The sequence below is a fragment of the Dasypus novemcinctus genome, chromosome 5 (assembly GCF_030445035.2).
Source record: "Dasypus novemcinctus isolate mDasNov1 chromosome 5, mDasNov1.1.hap2, whole genome shotgun sequence".
Taxonomy (NCBI): domain Eukaryota; kingdom Metazoa; phylum Chordata; class Mammalia; order Cingulata; family Dasypodidae; genus Dasypus; species Dasypus novemcinctus.
Genome location: NC_080677.1, coordinates 14,742,893 through 14,769,822, shown reverse-complemented (window position 1 = coordinate 14,769,822; position 26,930 = coordinate 14,742,893). Strand labels below are relative to the sequence as shown.

General features: G+C 43.2%; 1 protein-coding gene and 1 long non-coding RNA gene across 8 annotated transcripts in view; one reads left to right on the top strand and one right to left on the bottom strand.

Annotated features, from left to right (window-relative positions):
- The window catches only part of COA1 (cytochrome c oxidase assembly factor 1), a 135,785-nt gene that overhangs the window by 22,141 nt on the left and 86,714 nt on the right, over nt 1-26,930 (bottom strand). For 3 of the 7 annotated variants that reach the window (XM_071215079.1, XM_004449083.5, XM_071215078.1), the window contains exons 2-6: nt 10,450-10,502; nt 8,299-8,398; nt 6,253-6,401; nt 1,580-1,656; nt 285-684 (exon numbers count right to left, since the gene is read on the bottom strand). In XM_071215079.1, the coding sequence (XP_071071180.1) occupies nt 585-684; nt 1,580-1,656; nt 6,253-6,401; nt 8,299-8,383 (411 nt within the window). In that variant the 5' untranslated portion in view covers nt 8,384-8,398; nt 10,450-10,502 and the 3' untranslated portion in view covers nt 285-584. Of the gene's footprint in view, nt 1-284; nt 685-1,579; nt 1,657-6,252; nt 6,402-8,298; nt 8,399-8,947; nt 9,037-10,449; nt 10,503-13,274; nt 13,362-26,930 lie in introns of those variants that run through there. The other 4 variants (XM_023583226.3, XM_023583220.3, XM_023583221.3 and 1 more) reach the window with 4 other exon arrangements.
- The window catches only part of LOC139439014 (uncharacterized), a 77,773-nt gene continuing 59,930 nt past the window's right edge, over nt 9,088-26,930 (top strand). The window contains exon 1 of the long non-coding RNA XR_011648784.1: nt 9,088-9,246. This is a non-coding gene — a long non-coding RNA (uncharacterized lncRNA). The remainder of the gene's footprint in view (nt 9,247-26,930) is intronic.

Genomic DNA, 26,930 nt, shown 5'->3' with positions numbered 1-26,930 from the left:
CACTCAGGCAGACAGACAGCTGGTAACTAAAACAAGGCAAGAAAATAAAACAAAAACAAGGAAGCAAATTAAATATTCCAAAGTGATTGAGAATGCCCATGCGCTACTTAATGAAGTGAATTCAGGGTAAAGAGAAAGAAACAAAAGTGCTTGGTATTCCTCACCGTCCTGATATCAACAATTTAGAGACTTCTGCAGTACTAGCAAACCTAAGTGTGTTCATTCCTAGCACTGATAATTATGGGGATCGGGTGGACAGAGGAAAAGAAAGAGACAAGAACCAGTAAAAATCAACAAACAATTTATTATTAATACCGAATCCTTACTTTCAGCCTGTGCTTTGTTTTATTCAGAGCACTTTCAAATAAATTACCTCATATGCCTGTAGTAACAGTTTCTTACTAAGTAAATAAAAATCCACAACAGTTTATTATGGTCAAATCAGAACTCTACCAATATTCACATACAGTGGCACATGCCATTATCCCACAGTGGCTGCAAAGCTGGCCGGCAGCAGTGTCTGCTTCTCTTACAGGCTGGCGGGCACGCTTGGGAGACAAGGAAGACCACGCTTGAGGAAAATTTTACTCCTTTTGTACTTCATCACTATTCACCCCTCCAAACTTGAACACGGGGATGTGCTGGCCATCCTTAAGCTCTAAGAAGACCTCCCGAAGGTGCCACCTGAGAGAAATCAAGTTTCTCTCATCAGCAGAGCACTCAGGCTATGGTCAAGTGGGTGTTCAGAGGGGCAGCTGTTTGGAACAATGTCTTGGAATTTTTTAAACATTATTTGATGTTAGTGCTATCTTAACAAAAAAAAGGTTTTAACATTATTTTCACGGGCATCATTGTCAAGACAGGTTTCACAAAGAACGGCTGAAGTGCGAATGGAAAGGGAATTAGGCAGGAGAAAGGGAAGCTTATTTCCCTTTCCTAATTCACACACCAACCTGCCATTCCTGGCCTGGTATTCTGCCAGCTCCTCCACTAATCCCAGGCTGGGGGTTCAATGAGTCCAGGATGAACTAGGTGGGGGCTGCCTAAGGGCCGCCTGCTCCTTTTGTCCCCAGGAATTAAAATGCATCCTGGCTAGAGAGCAAACATATTTGAGAGAGGCTTCCCGTGGGGTAAAGTGAGTGGATGTAGGTATTGGCAACCAGACAAGAAAAGCCAATTAGTGGGGTGGAAGACTGAGGCAAGGAATGTGATGAATAATTCTGGAAAAGGATCCCATGACTTTATTCATTTGTAATGACAGAGGCAGGCGAGTTAGAAGTTATAACAGGGCATCAAATTATCAGAGATCTAGACCACTAAAACTGTATAAGGTTTTCAAATTCAGCAGCAGAGGATGATTCAGTAGGTTGACAATACAGCAGGCTGCACTAGATGAAATGTCTGGATTGAGCTAAGAGCCAAAGCACTAGTTTGTGGCCCAGGCGGGGAAATTTTCAGCTTTGAGCACTGAAAAACTAAATCGTATCATTACCACCCTCATTTAAATACAAATGAAAATGGGAATCTGGATTGTTTCCCTCGGAAGGTCTCACTGTTCCCCTACTCGCTTTAGACATACCTCGTAAACGGGTTGTCTCTGGATGAGCTGACGTGGAGGTAGCCCTCTGATTTGGACCCAGAGACAGGAATCTTCAACTGTGGGTATAAAATGACAGAAAGCAGAGATGCACTTGAATGTGTGGTTGTCACCTCAGAGGTGACAAACGATGCTTTCTAGAGCTCACCCTATTAAAGCCCATTGAGTTTCCACAGGCTCTAGTCGTTTTCTGGGAGTCCAGCTTGCTGGAGAATTCACCTGGTCTTCTCCGGGCTCCCTCCCCGTGCCCTGCCCCTCTGTGGACAGCTTGGTGAGGTCAGTGGCAGTCCTCCTTCTTTGCAAGGAGATCTTATAGGCCAAACCCGATGCCCCGAGTACTCAAAATTATTCAAAACTCCACTGGTAAAATGGAACAAAATGATACATGCAACAACATGGATGAACTCAGAAACACAGTGAATGAAAGAGCTTTAAACAAAAGAGTATATAATACATAATTCCATTTATAAAAAGTTCTAACTGTAGACTGCTGAAAAACAATTCAGAAACATGACTGCCTGTGGCAGGGCTAGGGGACATGGAGAAGGGACCTGGGATGACATAACCATCTATATCCAGACAGGGACTAGGGTCACATAGGTGTCTGAATTTGCTAAAGCTCACTGAGTGGTATTAGATTTGTGCCTTTCATAGAAATTCATCTCCCAGAAAAAAACAAAAAAAGAGGAACCATAAATAAATATTGAGCTCTAATTAAAAGGTGAAGTTCAGGGAAGTGGACTTGGCCCAGTGGTTAGGGCGTCCCCAACCACATGGGAGGTCCGTGGTTCAAACCCCGGGACTTCTTGACCCGTGTGGAGCTGGCCCATGAGCAGTGCTGATGCGCGCAAGGAGTGCCCTGCCACGCAGGGGTGTCCCCGCATAGGGGAGCCCCACACGCAAGGAGTGTGCACTGTAAGGAGAGCTGCTCAGCGCAAAAGAAAGTGTAGCCTGCCTAAGAATGGTGCCGCCCACACGGAGAGCTGACACAACAAGATGATGTGACAAAAAAGAAACAGATTGCCGTGCCGCTGACAACAACAGAAGCAGACAAAGAAGCAGCAGCAAATGGACACAGAGAACAGACAACTGGGGCAGGGGGGGTGGGGAGGGAAAGGGAGAGAAATAAATAAATAAATCTTATAAATAAATAAATAAATATATAAAAGGTGAAGTTGACATATGTTTGAAAATTACCTTGTAATACATCAAAATAAGATGAGGCAGGAGAGATTTGGCTAGATGATAAACATGGGTTAAAGCATAGAGCAAAATGCTCACTGTCAAATCTGGTGCAACTGCACAGATGCTCACAATAGAATTCTGTCATCACTTCTGTAGGTTTGAAACTTTTCATAATAAAATAGGAAAAAAAGGACAATTTTTAAAAAATGTTTAAACAGAACACTATTTTAAAAAGTGAACTGTGACCACAAAATTGGTAATATTCTGACCCAGACTACCTAGAACAGGTTTTCAAGGAAAATGAGTCAAGGCTCGTTTGGGAAAGAGGATGAGTTCTCGGTGCATTCTTTCTCTGCACAATACTGGACTGGACTCAGCCCTCAGGGAATATGCTGTCCAGATGCAAACATGTCCCAGGCCTGAACTCCTCAGGGTCAGCAGTGAGGTGTTTGCTAATGCTCCAATTAAAAAAATATAGCGAGTGCAATGTTTTTGGTTTCTCAGTGAAACCTGAAGGAGGCATGAGCCTTGCAGAGGGGATGTGGTGTGGCAACAGGGAAGCTGGCCATCAGGTACTTCCCAGAGGGACTTCCTGGGCCCCAGGTTACTGTCAAAGACACTTTTGTGGGCTAGGAGATGGTGCATCCCACCCACTCCAAACTATTTGGTATATCTGCTTTTCAAAATTCTTTCTTTCCTTTTTAAAAAACCCACTTTAAGGAAGACACAGGCTTTGGGAATTGGCTTCATTCATAGCCCCATGGAACAGGAAAAATAGTCTCTCCCAGAGTTCTCACATTCTGAAAATGATCCTTCAGGGTGCCATTTTTTGAACTGGGCTACAGCTCTTCTCTGGGGATTATAATTAAACAACAGTGTATAGTACACTAAGCATCTCTGGATGCTAAAGGGAAAAGAAAGGGCAGTAGGATTTTGAAAATGAGAATGCATGGATGATACATGTATAGAAGCATGGGCAGCTGTGCCTCTGTGGGAGGACAGCACACAGGGGCTGCTTTCTTTACAGGCAGGACCTTGACAAAATTAAAACAGGAGTGTCTGGTAAACTAGAATAATGGTAGGGACCAGTATGACAACGACCTCAGGAACAACGGAAACTTCTCACTAATGGATAAAGTAATAGAACTACAAACAGGGACTTTGGGATGGGACATCACCTTATAAATAGCTGCTGGTGAAGAAAGTAAGTGAAAGCAACCCTCCCAGAACATCAAAAGTATTCTGTACATTGGAAAAACAAAGGCTAGGGTAACAGGAGGCCCCAGGGCAGCTGGACCTTGAACTGCTGTCCTGTGCTCACAGCATTTGGCAGCAGCAGAAGCTGGGACCAAGCCACAGCCAACACAGTCCCAGTGTGGCCAGGGACTGGGGCTGAGGGGAAGGAAAAAAATTGCTCTTCTCAGCACCAACTACGCTGTGGTGGAAGGTCCGCCGAAGGGCAAGGCAGACCTGACCAGAGGAACTTTCCCACCAAAACCCCACTGCTTCCCTCAACTACTCACTGACAGCTCACCGGGTCACAGGATCACACAACTGAGACTGGAGGTGCCTTTAGCAAACATTTCCTAAGCACCAAAACCAGGCTGTGAGCCCTGTGTCAGGAGATGGCAGTTAGTGGCTGAAGCAGGCCCTGGCCTTCCTGAGCCCCCAGGATCGTGGGGATCCAACCAGGGGACCACCGTGGTGCGTGCCATGAGAGGGAAGCACAGAGGGCAACACCGCACCAGGGAGGGGGGTACCGATAAGCACATGGGGCCACTGGGGCAGAATGGGCACTCCCCGGGTCCTCTCGCCTGCCCTTTGCTGCTCCTGCGCTCCCTCCCTCATTCAATGCTGCAGCATCCCCGTTGACCCCTTCTTCTCCCAATGCACAAGCAGGCCCTCATCCCCGCCACCTCCTGATGCTCCAGGGCTACTCGCTGGCTCCTAAGTCCACCACCGTGCACACTCAGCCGCTTCACTCTCCCAAAGGTGATTACTGTGCCTGTCCAATCTACCAGGCCACGTGCCCTTAGCAGAAGATTTGAACACTGACTGCTTTTGTAGCATGAGAAAAATCCCATCAAAACCTTTTCCATCAAAAATAAATAACGGCAATAGAAATGATGTGAACGACATCACTCTTCTCCTCAAAATACCTTGGTGGTACCTGCTTCCCAAAGAATGCACTATGTGCTCCTTGCCTGAGGAGGTCAGTGGCCCTCTGGCTGGCTGGGCCCATGTGTCCTGCCCACACCCTCCCTTTCCTGCACCTCCCTGGCAGGGATCCCACCCAAGGGGCCCCTCAGCTACGTGCCTCGTGCTCACCTACTCCTCCAGCCTGGAATTCTTTTTCCCCAAAGACTTTCTTCATAACAGCCTCCCCGGCCACCAAGTGCTCCCTCCTTGAGAATTTGCTTCACCCTAATTCTGGCGTTTTAAACTGTGAACTCCCCGAAAGCCTCCTGCATCTCTGTATTCTCCACACAGCTTAAAACTATTCTCAGATTATAGCATGTATTCAACAGAATAATAAATGCATTTTATGTTCAGGTGGGTTTTATCAAGCTGACCTATACAAGAAGATACAATATAGCTCAAGAAAATGATAGGGAAGCAGATGTGGCTTAAGCAATTGGGCTCCTATCTACCATACAGGAGGCCCACAGTTAGATTCCTGGGGCCTCCTGGTGAAGGCAAGCCGGCCTACACAGCGAGCTGGCCCACGTGGAGTGCTGGCCCACACGGCAAGCTGGCTCGAGAGGAGCACTGGCACAGCAAGATGACACAAGAAAAAGAGACACAGAGGAGAGACAATAAGAGATGCAGCAGACCAGGGAGCTGAGGTGGAGCAAGAGATTTAATATCTCTTTCCCACTCTGGAAGGTTCCAGGATCAGTTCCTGGTGTTGCCTAAAGAGAAGACAAGCAGACAACAGAAGAATGCACAGCGAATGGACACAAGAAGCTGACAAATGGTGGTGGGAGTAGGGGTGGGACAGTAAATAAATCAATAAATCTTAAAAAAAAAAAAAAGGAAAGAAAATGATAGGAATTCTGCGCAAAATGGGTACAACCCCTGGGAATAAAAGTTTAGCATTGGTTGCAGATGACCTGGGGCTGACTGGCTATATGTAGATACATAAACATGTGGACGCATTTCAAGTTCGGAGTGGAAGTCCTGGCAAACCTTTACTGGTTATTTCTCTCCTGTCTGCATTTCAAGATGGAGGCCTGAGCATACACACCACCGCATTCCCTGTGATGTCAGCTCCTCAGATAGGATGAAAGTAATAAATACATAACATTATAAAAAGGGTATTAAGTAATATCTAGGGCCAGCTTTACATAGCAGATTTTTCTATCCCAAATCCTTAACCCCAGTTTCCTCTCAGGGTCTCTCCAGGTGATGGTGGCCCCTCCTCACTTTCGGGGGGCACCTGGCCTGCACTTCAAGGGAGAGCACATTACCTGGGCATAGGCTATGTCAACGAAGTTCTCCCTGTCAGTGAGGTGGAGGTAGTGAGTGTTGAGAGGAGGACCCAGGGCCTCCCGTGCCTCGGGGTGGCTCTGCAGATGCTCCAATGCCAACTGGTAATATGAAGTCCTGGAAAAAGTTTCTGTTAGAAAAGACAGTTATTTTGGTTTTTTCCCCCTTTACTGAACTTGAGTCTCTATACAAAGCTAAATAATACAATTCATAAATAAGGTGGAAACAGAAATGGGAAATTGACAGATCGAAGAATAATCATGGACCATCTGCTTCTAAACTGTCTATTTTACCAAACCAAGGCATGGAGAGGCAGTATCTGCAGGGAGGTGGTGGATGGCCTTGAACGATGACTTGACCTTTCCGACTTCTATTAACTAAGGGGTGTGACTGGATCTTCTCTAAGTTTCCTTTTAGTTCGAAAATCCTGTAACTCCATAACTTGCTCAAAATGACTCTGCTGGTCCAAGGCAAAGCTGGGGCCAGCCTCAAGGGCGCCTGGCTTCAGAACACTGCTCGTTCCACCAGGATGAGCTGCTAGACCAGCACAGAACAGACAATCCACAACATCTACACCAAAACCTTCAGGCCAAGAAATGAAAACACTCATGTGGCATGTGCACAGATTGAAGACAACATTTTGTGCTGATAAAGCTTCCTGGGGCCTTCTTAGCCCAAAGGCTGCTGGGAACTTTAGGAAGCACCTCCCTGAAGGTGTAGGTCCAGCTGCTACACCCTGTACGAGTCACTGCTCAGGAACAGGGTCAGGGAAGCCTGCCAGGTGGGAACAAGGTGGCCTCCCAGCAGGTGGATTGGCAGGGGAGAGCTCAACTTTACTGGATGACTTCTATAGGCAGGCACTGTTCTAAATAGTTCACGCATTTGCTCAATTCTCATGACAACCTCCTGCACAGGCAGTGTCATACCCCTCATTGCACAGATAAGTGACTACGGCCCAAGAAGGTGAAGGACCCTCACCCAAAGACACACAGCTAGTCAAGGGCTGTAGCTGGGATTCAACCCAGTGAGCTGGCTGCAGAGCCATGTTCTCAAGCACCTCGCAGGGCTGCCGAGGCGGCTTTTCTTTTTCAGACTGAGGGCTGATCTCTGGCCCCTAAAATGCACTCATTACCACTGGGGCCCGGTCCTGTCCTGTTGGCAAAGGGAAGAAAAGACTCAGTTTGTCCAGCTAGAACCATTCCTGGGTGTGCTCCTTCCTGGCCACCTCTGAACCCAGGGGCCTTGGGCCAACTCTGAGGCAGGTAGAGCATACAGGGTGGGGAGGACACCTTGCTCTGCTGTTCTGTATGCCGGTGACACTCTCTCACGTCCTGGGAAGAAGTTCTATTGCTGCCAAGTCAGTGTGAGAAGCCAAGCAAGGCAGGAATAAAGGAGACTCAAAGAAAGTCAGACCAGAAAATACTGCTGCCGTTTTGCCACCAGCAGCAGTGAAATGACCCTAAATCCCTTGGCCGCTGACAGTCACTGTGGCCTGTCTTTACAAATTCAAATTTGGGTACAGTGGGGCTGGACACAGCATCTGTTGGGACTTTGCTGTTCTGGGCTCTGCTTTTATTTTTTGCTCTCCACAGAGTTCCTTGCTCAAGTCCCCTCCTCCTTTAATTCACTATCAGAGCATGGCACAGCAAACAGGCTGATGCACTTGAGAAACAGCCAAAGTTCTCCCCACCTGTGAACCATCTGGTATTCCCCTTCCCTCTGTTTGTTCTTTATAAAATCTCAGAATCTTGATGGATGCCCTGTGTGTGTCCTAGGGGGAAAGTCCCATCTTGCTTTGAAAGCCTCTTCTGCAAAGGATCCTGGTCCTTTCCTTTGCACTTGTGGCTCCTCAAAAAACTGGGATTCTAGGTACTGGAGGAGGCCAGAGCAAAGAGAATGGCATACTGGCTGCAGAAAACACAACCCTCAGCTCCCTCTTCTCCTCTGAGGAAAGCACCTGAAGTTATCTCCCTTGATGGAGCAGCAGGAGGATGTTAGGAGGCCGGTGGTTCCACGGAGACACTTACTCTGTATAAGATAATACAGGAGGGCACCACTCCCACTGGCCACTGTGCCAGCGATCAGGACCAGTTTTCCCAGGGGCACTGACATCCTGCTTCCTGGAGACTTAAAAACAAAGATGTGGATTTACTGTAAGATTCAGGTTTGTTCCAAGGGCTTTTGCCTGGATGGGGCCCACAGGGAAAGTAGTGCAAAAGAGGAAGCCAACAAGGAGGCGCAGCCACTCTTTCTTTATTGGCTTCCTCTCAGAAAGCCAGGGCTAGTTCTGCAGCCAGAGTGAGAATGCCCTCAGAGGGTGGCCTGTGTCCAGAACCAGAGCCTGGGGGCCTTGCCGCCCTCCAGCTGGCTGAGCACAGTGCAGGCATTCAGTCCTTGCCATCCTGACAGACAGAACCCAGCCTGTGTGCCAAGCCCCACGCGGGCAGGAAGCACAACCACTTTGTCTCAGGCCGGCTGGTAAACAGGAAGCTTATCCTTTTGTGGCAAGAGCTGGTCTTGTAAGACTACGAATGAGCCAGGGTTGTCACTGGCTGCTTTCTTTCATATTTTAAAAACCGCCCCACCCCCTGCAGGAGGAAACCTTGGTTATGACTTTCAGGCTGAATGAACAGATGGAGTGAAGCCAGCTCAGCAAACCCAGGACACGGTACCCACCCCTGCCATTAACTCCTGTCCCTTGAAGGCCGGGGTAAGGTCAGAGCAGCACATGGGACTGGATGGAGCCAAGTCCCCTCTTTCCTGGTGGCCATATCACCACTGCTCACATCTGGCCCTGGACTTCTAGAAAGCTGTAAGATACCTGGCCATAAAACAGAGAGTAGGACCCTGGGTTAGATGAGGGTCACAATTCGAATGTTCATGGGGGCCAGATAAGTCACATAAATGGAGGAAGCAGCCCTCACAGGGAAGAACACACGCCCCAGCCAGAGGGGCCAGCATCTACTCAGCCCCAGGTAAGTGAGGCCATGGGGCCAAATCTTTGTGGAGCTTCAATTCTTCAAGAGGTGGCCCAAGTCAGGACTTAAATGTGAAATTGCCCAAATACGAAATGCTGACAACCAACAACAAAAAAAATAAAATACATCAAAATACATTTGTGAGTCAAATCCATTCTGGGGGTTCCCAGTTTGCTTTGACCATCATAGGGGAGATTTAGGTAAATTCTTCCTTGTCTGCTTTTGCTGCTATTTCTCCAAAAAGAAATGACATATTAAACAGAGATAGAAATTCCAGGTTTAGATCATGAAAAAGATGACCCCATAAGTGTTTGTGTCCGACTGGAAGATCTAGCCTTAGATTTTCACTGTTTCTTTAGAAAACCTAGCTTTTGATGTGACCAAAAGGGGTCAGAAGCATTGCGGCCTGGAAGTGCTAGTGAAGTGAGGTAAACTGATTGTCACTGTCTGCCTCTCTACTTTGTAGAGCAAGGATAGTGAGAATCTCTGTCTACATGTCATTTCTGAAACTGAAGGTAACTGAATGCCTTGAAGCCCTTTTGGAGAAAGTTCCTCATGTGGGTACTCTTTCTGGGAACTGATAATTAAACACTCCCTTGGATGGGACTTAAAAGTTGATCAGCACTATGCTGAAATAACATCTAATCAGGCTCAAGTATGTGGTCAAATTAGGAAGGGTTAAATTTTCTATTGCCTTTTTATCACTAATATACTGCTTTTTTCAACTTGGAAAAGCCTATGAAACCCCAAGCAAATGTATGGCTACTGCTGTGAGAGTTTCGACTGTTACTGCAGAGCATGTAAGAATATTTATCGAAGTTGGGGCTAAAGTCAATTAGAGTAATGTGTCTGGGAACAGCTTTTTCATTCTCATAATGAAAAATCAGAGCATCACCAAAGAATGCATTAGTCAGATCTTGCTTAATTTGAAGGAGAGCTCAACAGGGTAGGGTAAACAACATCAGCTAGGCAGAGTTTCCCACAGTACCCCAGCTTCTAAAGCCAGCGTGAGACACGAGGCAGAAATCATTCTGGATACAATGCAGCAAATACTCATCCCATCCTTCCTGTGAAGTGACATTCACGAATGCACAAGGAAGGCCAGGAGAAACCCATAACTGTTCAGGGGATGACTTTCACCTATTGCCTAGCCTGAATACCCTGGCAGTTCCAGAGGAGAACTTCGTGCTGGAACATTACCTTCTGGAACTTGGTGGCCTGGTTCACCTGAACACCATCAAAGGAAAGTGGTCCTGTAATTAGATAAAGAATGTATATTCAAGTCATTTTTAAAAAAACACCCAATTCACCTTAGTTTCTAGATTTCTACAACCAATATTTATCACCAATACTGGCTTTAGAACATGAACAAGAAGAGTTTAAAGTTGAAAACAAGCTTTATCTGCAAAGGCCTCTGGTTTTTCCCCTTTCTCTTCTGCCAAATTAGGAGGGGGGAAAAAGGTTGCTGGTTTCCTGTCTGTGTTCTTTGTACCTTTTGTTGCAGGAAACAGAAGAACAGTGTGGGCGTGCAGCTGCAGGTGCTGCACCCCAGTCCAGTGCACCCAAATACGGTGTTCTTTAGTAGGAGGCAAGGCCTGGCCCATAGAATCAAGCTCCCCAAATATAGCACTCTCCTAAGACCAGCATGTTATCAATATAAGCTGCGTGCAAAGGATTTAAAAACACCTTTGAGCAGACAGGTGTAGCTCAGTGGTTGAGCACCTGCTTCACATGTACGAGGTCCCAGACTCAATCCCTGGTACCTCCTCTATATAAATAACAACAACCAAAAAAAAAAAAACCTTTCAGGGGTTAAAAAGAAACGCTAGTACATTAAATGAACATGTGAACTGCAACCATCTTGACAATAATAGTTAACAGTTGGATTTCTTACTATGTGCCTAGAACACTTTACCTACGTTATACTCACTTAATTCTCACAGCTCTATGAGGTAGGAATGATTATTACCATCTTCATTTTACAGAGAAGTAAAGTGAGGCATGAAGGAGTTAAGTAATATGCCTAAAGTTCACTTAACTTATAAGTGGTAGGTAGAACTGGGGTTCACTGCCAGAGTTGGGCTCCAGGTTCTGTGCTCGTACCCACCATGGTACAAGGACCTTAAGATATCTGTGGTTTCAGAAAGATCAAAATATGGGGCAAAAGAGGTATGTGTCTCTGAATTTAAAATACATTTAGATAGTTCAGCAGAAAAGGCCTTGGCAGGGATGCCTTTCCACTATTTTTCCAGACAAGAGAATGGCTCATGCTTGTACTTTCCTTCTTTAGCTTAGCAAATGGTTACTGAGGGCTTGCTCTGGTCAGGCAATGAGAATATAAAGATTATGTAAAGATATAGAGGCATTCCCCTCATAGACAATTAAATGAATCATGACCACACAGAAAGGGCCGTCAAGCTCAGTCCCAGGCACCGTTCAAGCCGTTGGCATCCTGGATTTATATATTTTATTACAACCGACTATTTTCCAACACTTGAAGTGCCATAATGTGTCTCGAGGAAGGGGCAGGCGCCTGTTTCTAACCCACATAGAGGCGCCTTAAGGCCTAGCAGCAGGCTGGTTAGTGCAGCCACGCGGGGGTGAGGAAGTAACACCTAGGAAGTGGCCAACCTACCCTGCAGCGATGGGCAGGCAAAGTTTCACAGAGGAAACTCACCCCAGCAGACAAAGGTGAAGACGTGGGGGAAGGGCTTCAAAGCAGGCAGACAAAGGCAGAGCCACAGAAGTGAGTGTGCGTGTGTGTGTGTGTGTGTGTGTGTGTGTGTGTGTGTGGCAGCAGGGGGGATGAGGGAAATTAGGGTTGGAGCCTGAGGAAGGCCTTCTCCCCTAAGCTGGTGAATCCACTCTGTAGGTCAGTGGCTGCAGAAAGATCTTGTCAGAACTTACAAAATTGTGCAGGAGAGAGTGTAAACTATAATGTAAACTGTAATCCACACTTAGAAGCAATGCTCCAATATGTGCTCATCAACTGTAACAAATGTACTACACTAATGAAAGATGTTAATGTGGGAAAATGTGGGAGGGGGAGGGAGTGGGGCATATGGGAATCACCTACATTTTTTATGTAATATTTATGTAATCTAATTAGCTTTAAAAAAATTAAAACAAAATAAATTGATTTGAGGTCAATAATAAGTACATAGCAGTGAATTTAAGAAAAAAGAACAATCTCTCTGGGACAGAGAGGTTGGTAGACTGGGGAGAAGAGTAACAAAGCAGCAGGCCGAGCAGGAGGCTTCTGCCACAGGAAAGCAAAGCTAAGAGCAAAGACTAGATAGCAAGACAAGATGGCTTCTTAAAATATTTAGGCTAACTCTCATTTAGATAATAACCTGTACACCAGCCCATTTCAAAAAGAGTGATGGGGCTAACAAAGATATATATTACAGAAGAGAAAAAAGTAAGTGGATGAGGAAATGAACAGAAAACAACGTTAAGAAAAGAACGAGGGAAGAGGACTTGGCCCAGTCGTTAGGGCGTCCGTCTACCACATGGGAGGTCCACGGTTCAAACCCCAGGCCTCCTTGACCCATGTGGAGCTGGCCCACGTTCAGTGCTGATGCACACAAGGAGTGCCCTGCCATGCAGGGGTGTCCCCCGCGTAGGGGAGCCCTACGCCCAAGGAGTGCACCCTGTGAGGAGAGCTGCCCAGTGTGAAAGAAAGTGCAGCCTGCCCAGGAATGGTGCCGCACACACGGAGACCTGACACAGCAAGATGATACAACAAAAAGAAACACAGATTCCCGTGCTGCTGACAACAGAAGCAGACAAAGAACACGCAGCAAACAGACACAGAGAACAGACAACTGGGGTGGAGGGGGGAGGGAAGAGAAATAAATAAATCCTTAAGAAAAAAAAAAAGAAAAGAACGAAAGCTGGGGTGAAGGGAGTGCACCATATTGCATGCGATTTATTATATACCACACAGTTCCTAGAGCAGTGTTAAGGTCCATAAGGTAAAGCAAGCCAGTGAATAAAGAGGAATGCAGCACCGCCAGTAATACCTGGGGCCTGAGAAAAATTTCTTCCACGCTTCCTCAGAAAGAGATTATCTGATAAGGTGGCTGGTTTTTCAAATAACATCCCTCAAACTGAAAAAAAAAAAAGTGTTTCACTGCTTTCAAATGTCAATTTTTTATAACATCCTGCAATGCTGGTCACAGTCACAGTTAAAGATAAAACATAAATGTGCTTTCACAAGTGGCCACAAAAGTGAGGGCTCAAAAAGAAGTTCTCTTAATTGAAACTGTAAAAATCTGAAGTGAAATTCTCTGCAGGAAACTCAAGTTCGATGGTCTACTATGTAGGCAATCAAGAGTGAATTTATTTGCCTTACAGTTAACTGAGAGGAGGAACGGATTGTATACCTTCCTGAAAATTATGGGGCTTGAGAGCAACATGAAGGGGGAACAAAGTAGAAGCCGAAGTTCCCTCAGAAAACTGTCATAGGTCTGTTCTGACAGAGAAAGTGGTGACTTAGGCCCTAAAGCTCCAATGTTTAAAAGAAATGAACCCCTTTCAAGAGCCAAAGTGCAATGCCGGCAGAGTGCTCAAGTTGGCACAGAGTTGGAGGTTCGCCCTCTCTGCCTCTCTCAAGCCTGCAGGGAGTATCATTCAGGAGCATGGACAGAAGCAGTCAGAAGGTCCCAGCCAAAGGCAGGGTCCACAGGGGAAGCTGGTGCAAACAATGTAGGGCTCTGGAGGGCAGAGGCTACTATTAGGTATGTGCTCTCACCATATCTGCAGGTCAGAATCTTCTGGGGAATGGTTACAGTAACCAGAAGTCCTAGCTACTTCCCAGATCAATTAAAAATCACTCCACAGGAGGAGGACCCAGGCATTGGTATTTTTTAACCTCCTTGGATGATTCTAATCTGCAGCCAAGCTTGTGAACCACTGGTCTAAGGGAAACGAATCATATAAAGCTGCACCCTTGGCCTGAGTTTTGAGGTCTGGTCAGGCCATCCCTTAGGAGCTCCTGGGAAGTTGGGAATAGACACAGCTTTTTCTTCTATTCATGCCATCCTCACCTATCCCCCCCCAACCCCCCAACATATGGAGAGATATAGAGCCTGTGGCAAGAAATGGGCCAGACCCATCTTCCCAGAGATTCTGGCACTAGATGAGAGGTAGATCACCTAGGAGGGCAGGCCTGATGCAGGGGCTCGAGGAGAGAGCTGCCAGTGCCTGAGGTAAAATCCCTGTGCTTAATGAAGAGGTCAGCTTAGAGGGCCCACACCACAGGATCTTATCCCAAACCCAGCTGAGAAAGTGCTATAGACAAAACTGCAGACAAAGATCCTTGATTTTTAAATGGTACCTTTCTCACTGTAATATTTCTGAAATTAGGCTAAATCTTACCGAGTGAGTGTATTTATTAAAGGGATTCTTTTCACATACTATAAATGCGTTAGAAGTGGGCATTCCAGGCAGCTAGAGTAAGAGCAGGGCCAGAACATGTAGTGAACCCAGGACAGGCAACCTTCCCACATGCCTACCAAGAGGTTCAACACCACCGTCTTCTCTTTCGCTGGGCTGTGTGCTAGGACAGATCTCTCGGGCACACCTCTTTTCCTCTGGGTGACCTGTGGCTGGCAAGGCTTGTCCTATATCTGAGTGACTGCTACAGGTCAGATACTATGTAGGATGCTTTGCATTCACTTCTACTATTTCTTAGAATAACTACAAAAGCTGTATATTATTTTCTCCTTCTTGGAGCTAGGGAAAAGCCTCAAGAGTGGTTTTGAAACTTGCTCAAGGTCATGCAGGTGCTACATAGCAGAGCTTTTCAATGGATCTAGCTGAGCCACATAACACACACATTACAGACCCTGGATTTTAAACAGCCAGCTTCCCATATAAGTGGCACACGCTGTCCAAAGCCATTCCAAAACTTAATTGGCAGGAAGTCAATCACTGCTACTCTAGGATATCACTTTAATCAGTATATTCCCAAGTTATAACATTTGGGGGCAAATGAAGTAGAAGCAGAACTGGCAGCAGTGCAGTAACATTAATTTATTCCAAGATATAAAAACATTTCAAAGAGACTTAAAATCTACTTAGAAATTACCAGGAAAAGGAGAAGAGCTGGATCTTCCTTATTAAATGGACATGCTCACTCTGTCACCACCCTGGGAATTGATACCCTCCCAGTTTTTAAAAAAGTAAACCCTGGGGGGTGGGGAACCATGCTTAAGAAAATAAAGAGAAACTTAAAGCAGTGGGAATTAAAATCAAAATGAAAGAAGGAACAAATAAACTCAAAGATCAAGAATAGGGATAAAAAAACTGGAATTTCAGGGAGGGGAAAAGCATAATGGCAAAAATAAAGATACAAAAGAGCTAAACATTTTTACAGAATGAAATGTACCATAATTGAAGTAAGGGACACAAAAGGCTGATACCAAAAGATAAAAAGATGAATGCATGCAAGTAATTATGATAAAAGGCTAAGAAAAAAATTAAAAGACCAAGAAGTTAAAGCATTTAAAAAATTAAGTATAAAAATGTTTGTGCCAGGTTTTTAACTTAGTTCTAGCTCAGATTCTTAAAATAACTTGGATACTTCTAAAGGAAAGCTTTGTGTAACCTTCAATTCTGAACTATGATTAATTATGAGGGAAGCCCCCTGGCATGAGTGACTTTTCCTCCTTAGTTAAGCTGAGAAAAGAATGTTAATAAGAGGCTGTCCAATGTTCTTTCTACCAAAAGTATGTTATAATCCCAGGGAGGTGATTTTTTTAAAAACTCCTATAAGTTTTATTTAACACAGCTATTTAAATTAGGTAGGATTAACAGATATTCATTGAAAGATTGTCACAACTGCATTATATCTGCTACAGTACAAATTAAATTTAAAATATGTTTCATCCTCTCCCTTTAGGGAAATTCGGAAGGACCTAAGTGTAGGTGAGCTACTTGATCTACACTAGCCTACTTCCTTATTCACTACCAAGTTTCAACAATTGGATAGAACTTCTTTACACAATTGTTTTTTTTTTAAGATTTTATTTTTATTTATTTCTCTCCCCCCCCCCACCCCCATTGTCTGTACTCTGTGTCCATTTGCTGCGTGTTCTTCTTTGTCTGCTTTTGTTGTTGTCAGTGGCACAGGAATCTGTGTCTCTTTGTTGCGTCATCTTGCTGCGTCAGTTCTCCATGTGTGCGGTGCCATTCTTGGGCAGGCTGAACTTTGTTTCGTGCTGGGCGGCTCTCCTTATGGGGTGCACTCCTTGCATGTGGGGCTCTCCTACACGGGGACACCACTGCGTGGCACAGCACTCTTTACACGCATCAGCACTGCACATGGGCCAGCTCCACATGGGTCAAGAAGTCCCCGGATTTGAACCATGGGCAGGCTGAACTTTGTTTCGTGCTGGGCGGCTCTCCTTATGGGGTGCACTCCTTGCATGTGGGGCTCTCCTACACGGGGACACCACTGCGTGGCACAGCACTCTTTACACGCATCAGCACTGCACATGGGCCAGCTCCACATGGGTCAAGAAGTCCCCGGATTTGAACCATGGACCTCCCATATGGTAGACGGATGCCGAGCCATTGGGCCAAGTCTGCTTCCCTACACCATTTGTTTAATAGCTTCATTATTCCATGAAGAGGGAAGGCTGAAGAGGAAGAATTCTAGAAACTGGAATAAAGAATTTATATATATACACACAAGAATTTATATATATACATATATATATATATACTGCTGTGTGCTCAGCCTCTGGTTCTGGCAGACCCTTCCACCATGCCTCCCATGAGTACCTGGAGAGAGTGTCCCTGTGTCAATAAAAAGGATTAAAAAAATTTTTTTAAGGATTAATAAGGACCTTAAGAGGACACCAGACTACCACTTCCTGATACGACTTCATCAATGCCATTTGAAACACATTAAAGCAAAAACAAAAGTAGAGTCAGCTTTGAACATTAACACTTTGTAAAAGTATGGGAGAAATTTCCACTGACCACAGTGTAACTGAAGAAAGACAGAGGAACATGTCCATGGGTGACTGAACCTTTGCCTCTGAAGGGGAGCAGCACAGTTGCCAGAAAGTATGTGGGAAGAGGATTCAGCCCTTCACCTCTCTCCCCCCTCCAACCCCCAGTTTTAAGTTTCTAAGTTTGTAGAAATCAGGAAACAGGCGTGCCACCCCACACTGGGTGAAGACTGCCTTCAGAGCCAGCTTTTCTCCCTTGTCCCATCCAGCAGCTCTTTGTGGCCCTCCATCCAGAGACTACAGTGGTAGGACCCAACCCCACATGAAGCAGAAGCAGGACTGGCAGCAGTGCAGTGACATTAATTTACTCTAAGACATAAAAAGATATGTAGGCAAACATCAATTTGGACACTTGATTGGTTGTGGAAAGACCTTGTCTTTAAGAATGAGACACAGAACAGAGAGACACTATATGCTGAGAAGGAAAGAGAAGAAACTCAGATAAAGAGAGATTTCAAGGAAACTAAAAATGCAACAGCAGAACTAACATCAGCACAGGAAAGACACAGCAGAATTAACATGGCAGAAAACTGAGAAAACATAGAATTAACATGGTAGAAAAGCTGAATTCATAATGAGGTAGCTACATTAGAGAAGTTTTTCCACAATGTAGGATAAGAGGCCAAAAATATGAAAATGCAGAGTGAGAAGGTGATAAGCACAAAGTGTAGTAGAATTAAGATCTCCCAAAAGATCACTGTAATTGCTGTTAAGAGAGACTAGAGTTGGGAAGCAGACTTGGCTCAACGGATAGAGCACCCACCTACCACATGGGAGGTCCACGGTTCAAACCCGGGCCTCCTTGACCGGTGTGGAGCTGGCCCATGTGCACTGCTGATGCACGTTAGGAGTGCCCTACCATGCAGGGGTGTCCCCCGTGTAGGGGAGCCCCACGCGCAAGAAGTGCACCCCATAAGGAGAGTCGCCCAGCGTGAAAGAAAGTGCAGTCTACCCAGGAGTGGCGCCGCACACATGGAGAGCTGACAGAGCAAGATGACACAATAACAAAAAAGAAACACAGATTCCCGGTCCCGCTGACAAGGATATAAGTGGACACAGAAGAACACACAGCGAATGGGGGGGGGGGGGGGGGAGAAAAAAATTTTTAAAAAAGAGAGAGAGACTAGAGTAAACACAAGATGAGAAAGAACCATGATTATACTAAAAGAAAACTTGACAGAGTTGAAAAAAGACTGAAAAATGTGGATTCAGGCCATGATCCTGCTCCATCCAATGTGGTTTCCTGGTAAAAAATTTACAGTATTGAAAAAAAAAAATCCAACAAGAACCCAGATACTTTAAAGAGGCATATCTACAAAGGAAAATATATCAGAGGAGCCTTACATTTCTCTGCAACAAAATTCCCAAGGACAATAGAATAATAACTATAAATTTCTGAGGAGCAAAGGATATGATCCAAGAACTCTATACCCAAACTGTAATATCTGTTTGAAGACAGAGTATTATCTTGTATTATCATTTTGGAAAGAATGCAGACATTATATAACCTATATAGCCTTCCTGAAAACATTTAAGATATATTCCAGCTTATCAAAGAAAGGAATCAAAATTCCCCAGAAATAATGTTATATTAGGATATCAGCATACTCTGACACCAATTATATCTAAATAAGTATTATTTATATAGTTAAAAATGATTGAAAATATCTAGTTCTTTTTTAAAAAAGATATACAGTATTTAAATTTATAATATGTCCCGAAATTCCAGATATTAACTAAATATAAATGTGGGTAAAAGCAGGTTGGGGGAAGTGAAATCATGCTGAAGCCCTCATTCATCATAACTGGGTTACGGGTACTACTTTTGTCTTAAATACTGACAGAGAAATTGATGGAATTAAAAGCATGATATAAATTCACTACAGGAAATAAAAGTAAACAAACCCAAGCCATAGAGACACTATGGCATCAATTAAAATATTAAATGGGAAGAAGTTGAAACTCTCATTGTGAGAAGTAGGTTCCAAAGATGGCCCCCAGTATATCATACCTGGTATTTCTGTCCTCTTATGAAGAATTTGGGCTGGCTGGTCCTAGGGCTTGTTTCAACCAACAAAATGAGGCAGAATTGGCACAGTGGCAGTTCCACTCCTCAGCTTTAAGACAACCTAGCAGCTTCTACTTCTGTACTCTAGGGAGCCCTCAGCTGCCATATAAGAAAGTCCAGTTTCATGCTAAAAAAGACCACATGAAGAAACCATGTGAAGAAGCCATTTGGAGAAGGAGAGTCTTGGGACTAGATAAATACATGAAAGAGAGAGAGAGATACCCCATTACCTCAACAGTCCAGCTGAGCCCAGCCATTCCTACCAAGGCACTAGCCATGAGAATGAGCCTCTCATTCTAGCCACAAATGACTGCAATCCCAGTCAACATCTCTTGAAGTAGAACCATCCAGCTAAACCAAATCAACCTACAGAATCATGAGTGATAATAAAATGGTTCTAGTTTCAAGCCACTAAGTTTGAAGATGGTTTGTTACATAGCAATGGAAAACCAAACACCTTTTAAGAGCATTAAAAAAGGAAAGAAAGGCTGAAAAAAAAAAGTTTGGGTATTCAAGCAAAAGCAAAGTCAGGTGGAAACATTCAAACAGCAGTGTTCAAGGCAAAAAGCACTTAATTTGGACAAAGATAGATAAATACATAATAGCCATGAACATCTGATAGCAAATAGCATATAATGCCAAGATATATAAACCCCAAACTACTAAAGATACAAGAAAAAGATTATTTAAAAAACGATTATAGAAGAACCAACATGACACTTTCCATCTTTAGCAAATGCAATTAATGAAAAGGAATCAAGAAGAAAAATTTTGAATAATATAGTTTTTAAAGAATACCTTGCAAGGTTCAGTGTGTGTGTGTATCTGTGGATACCTATTTGTGGATACAGAGGCCTTCCAGTGTCTAATGGGCAGGATCCATCCCATATGAGGCTCTGCAGAACTGAGATAAAACATTGTCCTGTTCCTACTGCCCAGTTTTCTAAACACTTCCTGGAAAATAAAACTGTACAACTCTTGAGAGAACAAAGCAAGTGTAGACCAATAATTTCGTTTCTCTCCCTTTTTTTTTAGGGGGTACCAGGGATTGAACCCAGGACCTCATACATGGGAAGCAGGCATTCAACCACTGAGGCTACACCTGCTCCCCAATAATTATGTATCTTAAACCAACTTCTTCTGACCCGTAGTGGAAATTCCTCTCACAAGAATTGCAAGTCACTAACCATTATCTTTAATTTTGAATTTAAGTTTTTTTAATTTAAAAAACATTTTTTTATTTCTCTCCCTTTCTGCTCCCCCCCCCCCCCAGTTGTCTGCTCTGTGTCCATTCACTGTGTGTTCTTCTGTGACCGCTTATATCCTTATCAGCGGCTCCAGGAATCTGTGTTTCTTTTGTTGCGTCATCTTGTGTGTCAGCTCTCCATGTGTGCAGTGCCATTCTTGGGCAGGCTGCACTTTCTTTCACGCTGGGCGGCTCTCCTTATGGGGCGCACTCTTTGTGCATGGGGCTCCCCTACACGGGGAACACCCCTGCGTGGCAGGGCACTCCTTGTGAGCATCAGCACTGCGCATGGGCCAGCTCCACACGGGTCAAGGAGGCCCGGGGTTTGAACTGTGGACTTCCCATGTGGTAGGCGGATGCCCTAACCACTGGGCCAAGTCCGCTTCCCTTGAACTTAAGTTTTTAAATTAGAAGATGGAAGAACTCAATCAGCTTAGTGCCCTCTTCAATTAGAATAAAACAAAGCCAAATACGTTAACAGTTGTTATCCATTCAGTCATTCAATAAACATTTGTCAATTGCACCCAAAATGCTAGGCTCTGGAAACATAGCAGAGGTTCTTTTGTGGACCTTGACTGTAGTAAAAGCCGGACAATTAAATAAGATAATTTTAGTTAGTGATGAAATAAGCACTATGGAAAATGTAGAGTGACATGATAGAATACGAAAAGGAGGAAAGAACAATTTCAGCTGTGGTGGTGAGGGAAGGTCTCATTTGCACTGAGATTTGAAGGAGTCACTTGAAAACTAGAGGAAGGACATGAGGCATGCTAAGGCCTGAAGCAACCACATCTTGGTATTTTGAAGAAAAAGAAAGCAGTCTTCTGGAATGGAGTTTGGTAAAGGAGAGTTGGAAGGTAGGCAAGGGCTTCACAGTGCAGGTGTTTGTCAGGTATGGTAGGGAGTTTGTATTTTACTCCAAGTATAATGAAAAACTACTGAAGGTTCCAATGAAGGGATGACAGTCTGGCTCTTTAAAAAAGATTTTTCTGGAAGGGGCAAGAATGGAAGCAGGGAGTCTATTTAGATGGTTCCCGTGGTAGTCCAGGTAATAGATGAGGCTGACTTGGGTGGGCTTAAGCACTGAAGATGAAAAAAGAAGTAGCTAGACTTGGGATACGAAACAGGACATGATGTCTGAATGAACTGACAACTGAGGGAGGGTGACAGGAGTGATTTCACAGAATTTATCTTTATCTTTAAAGATAAATTATCTTTAAACCTCCTTACTAAAAATTTTGAGCATTCTAAAGTGCTATGCAGTTAGAATTTAGAAATAATAGACTTGGTGAAACATTTTAAAGAGCAAACTAGGAACTTTAATCTGATTACTCAAGATGCCTCATTTGTTTGAACAAAATACATTTCAAGGCCATTCTCTTGTAGATTTTAAAGTACAGCAAAAGATATTCAGTATTTTCCAGCATCAAACGTTTCATATAATGGACTCTAATAATCATTTTGCAAATAAATAAGGCAAACCCTAAAAAATGCTCACTTCAGCATTTCTATTAAAAGCCAATTTAGAAATGAAAAGTATTAAGGAAAATAAAATAACTCACAATCAATGATTAGAATTGGAATCAGGGAGGTTTATACTTGGCTCAAACTTCCCTGACCACCCACCTTTTATCTTCACAGACTCAACTCTTTTTTTTTTTTTAAGTGAAAGTTTTTTTTTTAATTGACTTTGTAATAATATTACATTAAAAATATATATGTGAGGTCCCATTCAACCCCATCCCCCCACCCCCCCTCTCCCCCCCCCAACACCACTCGTTCCCATCATCATGACACATCCATTGGATTTGGTAAGTACATCTTTGGGCACCTCTGCACCTCATAGACAATGGTCCACATCATGGCCCATACTCTCCTCCATTCCATCCAGTGGGCCCTGTGAGGATTTACAATGTCCGGTGATTACCTCTGAAGCACCATCCAGGGCAGCTCCATGTCCCAAAGACGCCTCCACCTCTCATCTCTTCCTGCCTTTCCCCATACCCATCAGCCACCATGTCCACTTTTCCCAATCCAATGCCATCTCTTCTATGTGGACATTGGATTGGTTGTGTCCATTGCACCTCTATGTCAAGAGGAGGCTCAGATTCCACATGGATGCTGGATGCAATCCTCCCATTTTCAGTTGTAATCACTCTAGGCTCCATGGTGTGGTGGTTGTCCTTCTTCAACTCCATCTTATCTGAGTGTGGTAAGTCCAATAGATCAGATTGTAGGTGCTGGAGACAGACTCAACTCTTTACCCATTTGCCTTTTACTTCTCTGGCCAAACTTACTCAGAGGATTACTGTAAGTCCTTCTCCCCCTATATGTTCTATATTCTCTTTGATTCTGTGAACCCCGAATTCTCCCAAAATCTTATTCATGTACCAGAGTTTAAGGCTACTATGATGATTCCCACATCCTCTATAGGCATCCCTTCTGAGCTTCAACCAACTGAATCAACCCTCTATTAAACACCTATACAAGTCCCCAGGGGAACTCCTGCCCCCACCCTCCCCCAGCCCCTGTCAGCTCTCCCCCTCCTGCACTTCCTGCTGTGGAGTATGGAACCACTCCAGGTGCCTAAGTAAAATACCTGGGAATTATCCTTATAAAAACAAAACAAAACAAAACAGCTACCATTTATCTACTGAGCACAGGAGATTCATGCCTATTTTCTAGTCTGTGTTTCATTTTAGGGTCCCTAATAACTAGCACACAGCTTAGGTGCTCAATAAGGGTTTGTGGCATTCACCTAAGAAAATATACAAGATCAGGAGTAGGCAAGGTAAAACAGTGGGATTCTGCTAAGAAACAGACCTGTCCCAGATAGAAAATACCCATTTCCTAAAATGCAATCCAAGAATTGATATGTAACTATACTTCTGCGCTTCTCAAAGTATGGTCCTTGCACCTTTGAAGGTCCCTGAGGTCTTTTCAGGGAACACAAGGTCAAAACTGTTTTCACAATACTACTAAAACGTTATTTGTCATTTTCATTGTACTGACATTTGCAGTGAAAATGGGGATAAACAATGGAAGACAGAAAGTAGATTATTGGTTGCCTAGGGCTGGAGGGTGAGAGGAATCTGAAGTGACTGTCTGAGGGTGTATGTGGGGTTTTCATTAGGGTTGATGAAAATGTTCTGGTACAGAACATATCTGTCTCTTTATATTTATAGCCATTTCATATGAATGGAATCATATAATATATGACCTCTGTGCCTGACTTCTTTCACTTAACATCTTTTCAAGGTTCATCCATGTTGTAGCATTCCTTTTTACTTCTGAAGAGTCTTCCATTGTATGGATATACCATATTTGTTTATTCATTCTTCAGAAGATGGACATCTGGGTTGTTTCCATGGTTTGGCTATTGTGAATGGTCCATTATGAACACTTATTTTCAATTTTTTTTGGTGTAAACCTAGGAATGCACTTGCTGGAACACACGGTATTCTATGTTTAACATTTTGAGGTACAGCCAAATTTTTCCAAAGTGGCTGTACCATTTTATATTCCAACCAGCAATGTATGAGGATTTAGATTTTCCACATCCTTGCCAACACTTATGTTTTCTTTTGTTGTTGTTTGTTGCTTTTATTGTAGACATCCTAGTGTGTGTGAAGTGGTATCTCATTCTGGTTTGTACTGCACTTCCCTAACGACTATATGTATCTATTTTAGGCCAGATTTTCTTCACATATTTCAACTAACACAACATATTATAACAGACTGAATACAGAAACAGGCATGAGTAGCTGGCTGTCTTCTATTAAGCTAGATACATCATGCTTTTAAAAATGTGAAACAAAGTCATTCTTCCCAGCTTTTTAAAATTGTTTTTCATAAAAAATATTCTTTATGTTAACATGTAACAGATTTATTATTTTCTTAAATTGAATATTTTAAAGTTCTCAGTATTAAACTCTAATACAGTAATACAATACATAACCCATATAAACAGAAGAAAAGGGATCCTAAATTTAAAAAGTCTGAGAATTGCTGCTTTACATTATAGAAAAAAGATGCCTAAATTTTCACAATTCCTCTACTCTCAAAATACCTCTACTATTCTAAATATTATCTTTGTCATAAATCAAATCTCATAGGTGTTAGAGTCTATTCAGTATATCGATCTTGTAACCAGCTCCTTGCTAAATTCACTTCCTAATTCTAAGAGTTGACGTAGGGGTGTATGTGTTTCCTTTTTTGGCATTTTCTTCATATACAACTATGTCATCTGCAAATAATCACAGTTTTTTTTCTTTATTTCCAATCCTCAAACTTTAAAAAAAAATTTTTTTTACTTTATTCCATTGGCAAGGATCTCTAATACATTGTTAATGAAAAATAGTGATTAAAGACATCCTTGCCCCAATCCTGATCTCCAGAAGAAAGCTTTCATTGGTTCATTGTTAGGCATGATGTTTGCTGAAAGTTTTCTGTGGGTACCATTTCTCAGATTAAGGAAGTTCCCTTCTATTCCTAGTTGACTAAGAGTTTTTACCATGGTAATCAAAGAATCGTATCAAATGCTTTTTATGCAACTGTAGAGATAATTATATGAATATTCTCCTTTATTCTGTTAATGTAGAGAATTATACTTAAGTAATTTAATAATGCTAAACCAAACTTACGTTCTTGGAATAAATTTAGCCTGGTCATTGTGTATTATCTTTTTTAGCTATTATAGATTCTGTCTGCTAACATCTTGCAGATAACTCTTGCGTCTGGTTTAATGATACCAATGTTAGACTTCTCTCCTCATAAAACAGGTCCTTTCAATAAATAGTACCATCCATTCAACAGAATATTCATAAGGAAACAAAATGAATCTTGACTTTCATCATTCATAGAAATCAGTCTCAAGTGGATTACAGATCAAAATGTAAAGAGTAAAACAACCTAGCCTCAAAAATGTAACATATCTTCATGTTATTAATATTTTTATGAACTTGAGTTATTTAGAAATTTTTTAAAAGAAGACACAAGAAGCGCTAACCATAAAGAAAAAGAAATTGGTAAACTAGACTACATTAAAAAATTAAGAGCTTCTGTTCATCAAAAGTTGATGACAGTGAAAAGGGAAGACTCATATCAGGAGAAGATATTTACAATTCACATAACAAAGGACTTACATGTGGGATATATATAATTAAATCCCACAAACCAGTAAGGAATAGACAGAAAACATAGAAAAATGGGCAAAAGATTTTAATAGCAATTCCCAAAGAGGATATCTAAATGGCCAAAAAAACAATAAGAGGGCTTAAGCTCATTAGTTACCAGGGAAGTACAAATAAGACATAATGAAGAAACACAAAACATACACCAGAATGGCTAAATTATAAAAGACCAATAATTTCATGTGTTAGCAGGGATGTAAAAATCTAGAAATTTCATATGCTGCTCATGGAATATAAGTTAGTACAAGCACTATGGAAAGTACTTGGCAGCATTTACTAAAGTATATGTATACATATCCAGTAACCCTAGCAATTCCATTTCTATGTTTATGTCTAATAGAAATGCATGCATGGGACATGACTCCCAGGGATGAGTCTACCTGGTGCTAAAGGATTACTATCAAGCACCAGCTGATAGTACTAGAAAAAGACCTTAAATAAAAGGGGGAAATGATAAGGACAAATGAGTTCATATGGCTAAGAGTCTTCAAAATGAGTCAGGAGGTCATCAGAGGGGTTGCAATGCTTACACACATCTCAGCAGGATCTCAGAGACAGCCAAAGTAGATGCAACCCCAGGTAGGGATGCTCCTGAGGGATACAGAGACACCCAGGTCCCATGGTCACGACAGATGGCTCTAGAGTTGCAGTGCCTTGCAAGTGGGCCCTACTTTGGAATTTGTGCTCCTGAGTGTGATGGAGTTGGACTCAGATATGACCTCTCTACACATGCCTCTTCTGTCACTTTTACTAAACCTGTGGTTGGCGCTGGGGTTGTTGTATGCTCAGGAGACTTGAATCTCTGGACCGTCCATGTGCGAGCTGGGCCCTGAGCCTCAGCGGAGTTGTAACACCTACTCTCGGTTTGTTGGACTTATCCAGGTCAGCTAACAGGGAAGTGAGGATGGTCAACCACCACACAGGGAACCAAGAGAGTGTACAAGCCGGAGAATCTCATTCATCAGCCATGTGGGATCTAAGCCCCCTCTCAATTTAGAGGTGGAGTGCACATCGCCATCTGTAGTAGTCAGCCAAAGGGATGCTGATGCAAAATATCAGAAATTGGTTGGTTTTTATAAAGGGTATTTATTTGGGGTAGGAACTTACAGATACCAGGCCATAAGCATAAGTTATTTCCCTCACCAGAGTCT